Here is a 9,338-nt window from a genome sequence, read left to right as displayed (position 1 = left end):
CTCTCCATTAATAGATAGGTTAATACTTAAAAATCAGTAAAATGTAAGATTCAATATTACGTTTATCATTTTAATTATAATAAAAATTATATTTTTATTATTAAAAATAAAATGAAATAAATGGGCATGTCTTTCATTTAATGGAGAGAACCATGTTAAGCTTGTCTTTCTAACTTCAAGGAAGCTTATACTTATTTCAAAAATCTCAATTAAATTGTTGCCCAAAAAAATTGCTAGGGAATATTTCTTTTGCATATTGATCAAAAGAAGAGTATATATAAAAATAAAATGATGATCAAGAACAATTACACTACTTTATAGTTTAGACTATAGTCAAAGCACATTATGATCCACCATAATCCTTAGCAGCAGAATCCATAGGTAATTTGTTATAAACACACATAACACATACTAGTCTATAATTCATAGCCTGGAAATCTAGAATTGTGGGGTGCAAGCAAATCAAACCAGAGGCATGCAGTTCCAGCATGACCTTGGAAAAGAGAATATGCATCACCACCACCACCACCATCCATAAATGGTGCATAACCCTCTTCAGCTACACTTGTTGTTATTGTTGCATTATCATACAAGAAACAAGAGAATGCTTTTGCTCTATCTTCATATATACTCTCTTTAGTTAGTTTGAAAAGGGAAAGAAAGGCATAAGCATTTCCAGATACACCATCACCTAATCCTACTTTCTTCAACAATCCATTCTTCCACACTACTTCCCCTGCTTCTATTGCTGCTTCTCTTATATCTCTCTCATTTGGAAATACCTCTGCTGCTTTGGACAAAGTCATAGCCATTCCTGTTGCACCATGACTCCATTGCACCAACTTATCCCTTGGATTCCCTTCACTTGAAGGGTAGTTTCCACTATGAGGGAACCTCTTACTCATAAGGTATCTCAAAGTGCCCTTAACATCCTCAACATAGTCACTACAAAGTGGAAAATGAAGTAACACATGAAGAATACCAGCAAGACCATTTGCTGCACCTAAGTACCTAGTACCATGCCATCTATACATCAATGGACAATCTTTAATATCAGATGCACCAGCTCTACCACCAGCAAATACAGCGTCGATTATCGGCATTAAGATCTCGTTCGGAATTGTATCTTCTCCTAGGTACTTGTTTAGGTACAATGCCCCCCATAGAAATCCTGCTCTACCATATAGAAGATCATATGACATTCCAAATCCACCTTCCTCTGGTCCTATTGGTAGTGCTCTCTCTTTTGCTACCTAAGAATTAATACCATCATAAAATCTTTATTAATATATTCTCATGCATGCTTACTCTTTTTGTGAACTGAAAGAAAAGTAGGGTAAGTTTGGGAGTCGGATTTTGGAGGGGAAGGAAGGGAAAAGGAAGGCTTGAGAGCTATGAAATACACTTGTAAGATGACTCTCAAGTCTTCTCTTTCTCTTCCTTCCCTTCCAAAATCTAACTCACAAACTAAACCTTAATGAATCACCCCCGATATAAATCAAAATATGAAGTACAAGTACACAACTTCTAATTGTCATTTAAATATAATTTTTTACTAAAAAACGTAATTTAAAATGAGACAGTAAAACATATTGAACCTCTAACATCTCTCAATCAACATAACATAACATTACTTCATAATTACATATTAAAAAAAAATATAACATCATTGCTTAAGAATATAACATCACAATTATAACAAAAATGTTTAGTTATTATTGTATATACATTTAGGAATTGTGGTTCTGATTACTCGTGAGTCTGGGTCCCTCATTATCCAAATCCAGACCATTCAACATTGGTTTCAAAATCTCTAGTCCGCGAATCCATAAATAAGGACCCAAACCCGACCGTTGTGAGTATTATGAGTGGGTACATGTATATCCGGTTACTCATTGTTATCCCTAGTGATCGCCACAAGTAGCAAGATATCCGTATTTAGCGGAGAAGTGGAGATTGAATATGAAAGGGATATTTTTCAAATAAGGCATATGCATAAAAATGTGGTTTTTTGAAGTTGTTAACGTTACCTCAATGAATTGACCCAAAAACATATCACGCTTTATACGGTCGCCCATGTAATTAGCAACCACAGCACCAAGTGCATATACTCCTCCTCTACCACACAAAAATGTCACATGCCTGCAACAAATATAAAACGACAAAACACTTTTATAAAAATCGCAATAATTCAAATTAAGTTAGAGAATGAAATGCATAGCTTCAAATTAAGTTACGAGGCTCCCACTTAGTGAAATCTTGACATAAGAAATGTACACAGTTTTACGCTTTCAAAGGGATAGGTTGTTTCCAGAATTTGAAATCCACCGAATCAATATCGTTGCAACGAGCTCACTAATTATTATATAGAGCTATAATTAAGTTATAAAAAAGATATACAACTATAGTATAATATTTATATTATATATCTATATGTATAAATACTGTGTAGCTACCCTACCACCATAAACTAAATTCTAATTCCCTACTAAACAATTTTTTATTTCTACAAAAAAAAATATATATATAAATCTTAAGTAACCATTATTAATACAATAACAGCATATAAACATTATAAACACCCGGTAGAAAAAATTCTACTAAATTAAATATTTGATATCATAAAATAAGAATGTGTAATAGATATTGTTGGGTTTATTCAAATTTGAAGTCTCACATTGGAATGTAGGGAGGAGTGAAAAAGTTTATAAGAAGGAAATGGCCTATGAAACTAATGTCTTAAAGGTTTTGGTTCAAGACGTGGTGTCTCATTTGTGACTCTTCACTCTTCCTATACCCATATAACAATAGAACTCCTGTCCAACAGATATAAATGAGATTGTACCTTAGGGAGGCACGTGCAAGATTGGAGCACGTGTGAACAATCTGGGCACATAGTAGCAAGTCTTTGTTGTTAGAAGTAACTTGGTATGATCTCAAACAAGTGAAAGCTGTTCCGAGAAGACCACTATACACCGTTGGATCAATCACTTCTCTTCGATTCCAAGTCATTTCCACCACCTCAACACATAAATTAAAACATTGCTTAAGAAAAAAAGTGATGGTTAATTAATCGATTATATATAAAAATCGATTATTTACACATATACCTGGTCCTTGAGTGAAATTGCAGCTCTGAGAAAAGTATCATTCGGAAGTGAAAGGTTTGTAGCCGTCAGATTCATGCTTTCGGTGATCAAATCAGACGGCTCGTGTTTTCCCTCTTCAGGTACATCCTCAAACACTGAAGATGTCATTGTTAATTCTCTCTCTCTCTCTCAAACACTAAAATATAAAGAGTGTGAGTGAAGGTTTTTTGTGACCACAAGCCACTATCCAAATCTAATTCATCATGGTTTTATATCTTACAACTATGTATATATAAATAAGGGATTAGTTTACCTCGATTCAAGTTACACTCAATCTTAATCGTTAATTTTTATATATCAAATGGATTAAATGATTGAATGCAATAAGTGATGAAAAAGAAAAATAGAAATCTTGAAAACTTTTAAGTTTCACTCATTTGATTAGTTGGATCTAAAAAATGAAGGTTGAAATTGAGTATAACTAGTGTAATTTAAATCAACTGTAAATGGATTTCTCCTCGTGTATATTTATATATAGTATAGTGTATATATATTATTATTATATTAATGTTGGCAAACGCGTCAAGACGTGGTTCCACATAGTGGCATGTATGTAGGAGATTATACACCCTTTGGCCACGTTAACATTTACTTTTTATAAAGATATATAGAGGATCCTAGAAAAAACACGCCAAACACATGCTATTTTTGTTTAAGATATATATTATTAGCATAAAGTTTTAGGATTTAATGTTTACATAGTGTGTTTTTTACATTGTCAGTAATTTATTCACCATTGATCTATTAATTATTATTGACTTTCAAATAATAGTAATATAAATCAATAGTAGATGATATGCTTATCAAGACAATGCACAGATTTTAAGCTTAAAGTTTTATATATTAATGTATCAATTATTGATTTAAGTTACTTTTACTTGTTGATTTCCTATTAATAAAATAAACAAGGAAAGTAGCTTCACATTTTCCCTGTGTAAGCTGCTATATTTTATCCATATATTTTTCCAAAGACAATCTAGTTCAAACAATGAAATATTCACATATTGAGACTATTTTTTAACATAAATTATCTCCATATACAAAAGTTGAATATGACAGGCTAGAAGGCGAGAACCAACCACTACTTTGTTATTTACTTTGTATATGAGTGGGACATTAAAGATGTGTGAATGTATTATTATGTAATTTATGTCTATTTCTGACTTGTAAGCATTAATTTGGAGGTATAAAATATAACCATGACAAAAACCTGATGAATCTTTGCATCCTCTTAATATAGTAGTTAACGAGTGTAATATCTATATATATTGTTAGTGTAAAGATTTATACACAATAAATATATCATTTACTCTTTAATTATATTACTTTTTGAAGAGTCAATAATAATTAAACATAAATGATGAGTAATACAACCATATGCAAAACTTATATGTCATATATTTTTTCTTTGAAGATTAGGAATATTCCAGTTGACATGAAAATATTTATATTCCAAAGTTGGTTTTATTATATTGTTAATATTTTTGGTCCAAATGTGATATACTTGACTAAACAAAAAAAAGTAACAATAGTTAATTTTTATATTGTTGGGGGCACTCCAACCATTACAAAAATAAATATTATTTTCAGTAAAATTATAATATTGACGGCAAAGATTATTGATAAAATTATCAATTTTTTGGATAACTAGTTGCAGATTGTAAACAAAATAGGAGTTTCAACCCCACATTCACACTTTGGTTGATATTTTATATCAACCATTGATATATTTTGAGACATGATATATTTTGGTGAATCAAAACATGTGTTTGAACTTTGAACCTTTGGCATTATGTGGATTTGGAATTAAAATAAATGTGTTTGCACGAAAAAAAGAAAAAATAATAAATGTGTTTGGAGTTATTTTCTTATTTTTGTGCAAACAAATTGCGATCTTTTATTTTTATAAGACAAAAATAATGATTTTCTTGTTTTTATATTTTCTTAAACCAAAGTTACCACAACTAGTCACATCAAATATCATTTTTGTTCCAGATATCAAAATTTCAACGAAAACAAAAATCATGGTTTAGAATTTTAGCTCAAAGTGTAATATGAAGTACAATTTTCCTTTCCTTGAACACATTGAAGAGCTTAATATGGTTGTAAAAGTCCAAAGAAAGTGTTTGCGTATAGTACAAATAAAGATAGTTTTTTTTTGTTATAACCAAAAAAATATAGTTTTGTTCAATACTTAAAGTATCCAATATAGTTTTGGGTTGAGGAGGAGGGTGTGACCAATTAAACCTTAACACTCACAATTCACACATGTTTAGTTAAGAGTTACCATATTTTGAATTAAATTAATATCATTTAAAATGAATAATGTTTTTTAGATAATTCCAGCTCAGACATTATTAAGCTACAACTGTAACAGACATAATAAAGAATAAATTTTCTATTTGAATATTAATAATTCCTAATAAAAAATTAAAATGATTAATTTTAATATTTTATTAATAATTGGAATGTTATATTTTATTAATTTGATATTTTTTAGTTGTTTTAAAAAAAATGTTTCTAAAAATAGAATTAAGTAAGGTAAGTTTATAGTATGAGTGTAATATATATACAGTATTAGTATAAAGAATTATATATAATGATTACATCATTCACTATTGATTTGAATTACTTTTTTTAAGAGTCAATGATAATTAATATAAATTCTTGTTTATTAAATTTAATCATAAAATATTAACTTAGATGGTTTGAATAATTATATTTATCATAAAATATAATCATCTTTGATTCTGATTTGAATAATTTCAGAGAATTTATAAGGCAACACAAGAGATATAACCTATGCATTTATATAATGTTAGAGACAAGAAGCAAAAATGTATGAACTTTGGGTATGATCCTGTCATTCAAGCACTTAAATGTGAGTCTATAAGTAATGTAAAATGTTTTATAATTACAAGGAAAAAATGTATGCATTAGAGTATACGAATTTTTTATAATGTCATTATAAAATTCATCGTTCATATTTAATTATCATTAATTTTTAAATATAAATGAATAATAAATAACGTAGTAATTGTATATAAATTTTTATAATGACAACGTACAAATATTTCGCCTTATAATTACTTAAACCTTGATAATTATATCTGATAATGAAAAATGAGATTCTAAAAAATAATAGTGAGGGCGTATAATTCTTCCATATTGGAATTTGAGAAATCATCTAAGCAAATAATAAAAGAAATATAAACACATCAATCTAATGTATGAATCCTTATTTGGCAATTTGTGTTATGTTTGTAACTTGTTGTAAGTGTTCTTCATTTGATGAATCCTTTCTATGATGATAATGATTTCCTCTTCTTCTTATAAGATCTCCAAATCTTCTCAACAAAGCTCTCCTTTTTCTTGAATTTCTTTCACCCTCAGATTCATCAAAGTTTGATTCATCTAAATGGTAAAAATCATCAGAAATTCCTATATCTACATCATGGTGTGAGTCTGAATCTGATGAATCCACTTCATCAAATATTGAACCCCTTAATGTATCATCTTCTGTTTCTTTGTTGTTGCCATTAGCTTCATCATTTCCAACCTTGTGTTGTTGTTGTTGCTGTTGTTTAAGGTTGTGGTTTTCTTTATGAGGTGAAATCATTTCCTTTAAATTAAGACTAAAAGTTTTGCTAAGATTCTTTGCATGCCCTTTTTCATTATCTTCATGTTTGAACTCCTTCAATGATGATTCTGATAGCAATCTTTTCAACACTTTGATATTCTCAAATGATGCAGCTTCATGTATTTTCAGCATTTCATTATCTTGCACAAGTAATGTGAGACTATCTTGTAGTCTTGCATTTTCTTCTTTAGCAATTTCTGCAGCTTCTTTGGCCACATTTGCTTCATTCAATGCTTGTTTAAGTATATCTCTCAACTTTTGATTCTCTTCCTTTGAAACCCTAATCTTATTCTCAGCTTCTCTTAGCATATCAAAAACCCTAGTTGTTTCTTTCTGTGTGTTTAACCTTTCCTCTTCAGCTCTTCTAATACAATTCACTAACTCGGTTTCTTTTCCATTCCATGCCAAAAGTGACTCTTCAGCTTCCAATCTCAACCTCTCAGCAGTGTTCTTGAATCTTTCAGCTTCTTTCCTTGTTGCATCTAAAATCTCTTTGTACTTCTCCTCATTGCTCGCTAACATTGTTCTCCAACGTTCCGCGTCGTCTTTCGTGTGCTCTAGTTCGACTTGGCTTAAGGTCAATTTCGCTTTCACTTGATTAGCTTCTGTTGCTACTTCTTTCAATGCAAATGCTAAATCATCCATAGCTTTTTTGCTATTCTCTTCAGCCAATGTTGCTGACTTCAATTCATTTTTAAGCAAGTTCAATTCTTCGACCAAAAGTTTTTCCTCTATAGTTAAATCCTCACCCTCTCGAGTTTCATTATTCAACTCCCTTTGTCCTATTTCAGCTTCATTTCTCATACCCTTTTCACTTTCCATTGGTGAAATATCATTCACAATCTCATCTTTAGATTCACCATGAGTTTTCATATTTTGAAGTGCTTTTACTTTTTCTTCAAGGTTAGAAACCTCAAGCTTAGTCTCTTCAAGAGAAATCTTACTTTGCTCAAGCTGTTTTGTTTGCATCACCAATGTGTCAAACAAATTGGCTTCTGATTCTTTTCTTTTGTCAACTTCAGCCTCTAATTTTTGAACATTCCTTTTATAGTCAGAAAGCATGGCCATTGCATTAGCCTCAGATGATTTAAGATTATCCATATCTTTCTTCAAATTGTTCAATAAAACATTTTTCTCTGCCAATTCAAGTTCCAACCCTTTTTTTCTTTCATGTTGTGTTAATGATCCAATGTTGTTGTTGTTATATTCCATCACCATTTGGTCTATTGCATGTGGCTCTGAAATATTCCACTTTGTGGGTAATACTTGATCAACCATTACATTAGCATCCTCATAAACTTTCTTCATTTCTTTTACCTCATTGAAGGTTATACCTTTTTCATCCTCAACTATACTCATTTGTTCCTTCATTGGATTCACCTTCTCAAAATGAATATAGAACACAAAACAAGGTAATGATGAAAACCAAGGCTAGAATTACAAGATATCCTATAAACTAGACATTTAGAATAAGTGCATTGTTTAGTAGTAGATAAATCCTCATTTTGGAAGCTAGTTCTATTTTTAGAACAAAGGAATAATAACATTAAGTTAAAAATACGAGAAAACCACAAACATATTTTAGATGAAGTCCTAGGTTGACGGGTTTTTCATAGGAAACCACTACCTTAAAATTCAACTTTGGATTCTTAAGGCAAATGTGTTTGTTGGTTGTTGTTGTGCCATGCAAGAAGAGATATCGAAACTACTTTCTATATCGATCTCCGTCATAAATGATAACACAAAAAACATAAATATACTATTCTACAAATATGATATATGATATATATCTCCATATAAGTCTCACTTCAAAAGAGGGTAAGTAATAGTTAAGGCGAATACTCAACTATTTTAATCCTCCACCCAACAAATAATAGTGATCTAAGCTATTACCAATAAAGCAATTCCAATTTAGGTCAAGAAATTCCTAAAAGAAATAGTAGGCCTATTACCAATAACAATTAATCATTTCTTCAACATTGCCAATTGTTTTTTTATATATGTCTTTAGTTATTCAATATTTAATATTCCTTATATAGTGATAAAAATATTTTTTATCAACCCTCTTTATATAATTAAGAGAAGTTTATTAAAATCACAAATTTTCTCAACAATTACCTTAATCAACAAAAATATTTATCACATTTCTAAATTGATATGCAATCTTATGTTATTTTTTGAATGAGAAATATGGCATGTGGCATAGGAGACTGAATTTTTATTAAGAAATTAAAAAATTACAAATGTATTTGAGATTTTCAATTTAGATTCCTCATGAATATCAATTATATGATTTTCTCCCTCATGTTCAATTCAATTATGGAACGATAAAGCAAGTGATCAAAATATATACGATGTTAATATCAATAATGAATCACCTATTTGAATATACCAAAATGAAAATGACACAAGCTAATGCATATGAAACAAATCTCTCAACAGAAATGACTAACAATGTGATGGAGCTATAGTCAAGACTATAATAGTATATCAATGTTAACCTAACTTCACAACTTTAAGCTAATCACTTTAAAAAATGATCTTCTTCT

At 29.9% G+C, this 9,338-nt stretch overlaps 2 protein-coding genes across 3 annotated transcripts; both read right to left on the bottom strand.

Moving 5' to 3' along the window:
- On the bottom strand, nt 257–3,327 carry LOC109327815 (lanC-like protein GCL1). Of its 2 annotated transcripts, XM_019560983.1 has the most exons (5): nt 3,111–3,327; nt 2,846–3,021; nt 2,031–2,142; nt 552–1,253; nt 257–518 (listed from the first exon to the last, which is right to left on the bottom strand). In XM_019560983.1, the coding sequence occupies exons 1-5, from the start codon at nt 3,255–3,257 to the stop codon at nt 417–419; spliced, it is 1,239 nt and encodes a 412-aa protein (XP_019416528.1). In that variant the 5' UTR covers nt 3,258–3,327; the 3' UTR covers nt 257–416. The 2 variants fall into 2 exon arrangements, with proteins under 2 accessions (XP_019416528.1, XP_019416527.1); XM_019560982.1 differs by having other exon boundaries at nt 257–1,253.
- LOC109327813 (putative WEB family protein At1g65010, chloroplastic) lies at nt 6,305–8,224 on the bottom strand. Its single transcript, XM_019560979.1, has one exon. It carries the CDS (start codon nt 8,158–8,160, stop codon nt 6,388–6,390), a length of 1,773 nt encoding a protein of 590 aa, XP_019416524.1. The 5' UTR covers nt 8,161–8,224; the 3' UTR covers nt 6,305–6,387.

Source organism: Lupinus angustifolius, chromosome LG15 (genome assembly GCF_001865875.1).
Source record: "Lupinus angustifolius cultivar Tanjil chromosome LG15, LupAngTanjil_v1.0, whole genome shotgun sequence".
Classification (NCBI taxonomy): domain Eukaryota; kingdom Viridiplantae; phylum Streptophyta; class Magnoliopsida; order Fabales; family Fabaceae; genus Lupinus; species Lupinus angustifolius.
Note: the sequence above shows the minus strand (reverse complement) of the source record. Positions and strands in the feature narration are given on the sequence as shown.

Excerpts from the sequence above, each read along its gene's own strand:
- LOC109327815 (XM_019560982.1), bottom strand. The coding sequence starts at position 3,257 with ATGACATCTTCAGTGTTTGAGGATGTACCTGAAGAGGGAAAACACGAG. Across the intron at positions 2,143-2,845 it reads CTTGCACGTGCCTCCCTAAG|GCATGTGACATTTTTGTGTG; the intron begins GTACAATCTCAT and ends TATTTGTTGCAG. Across the intron at positions 1,254-2,030 it reads TTTTGGGTCAATTCATTGAG|GTAGCAAAAGAGAGAGCACT; the intron begins GTAACGTTAACA and ends ATTAATTCTTAG.
- LOC109327813 (XM_019560979.1), bottom strand. The coding sequence starts at position 8,160 with ATGAAGGAACAAATGAGTATAGTTGAGGATGAAAAAGGTATAACCTTC.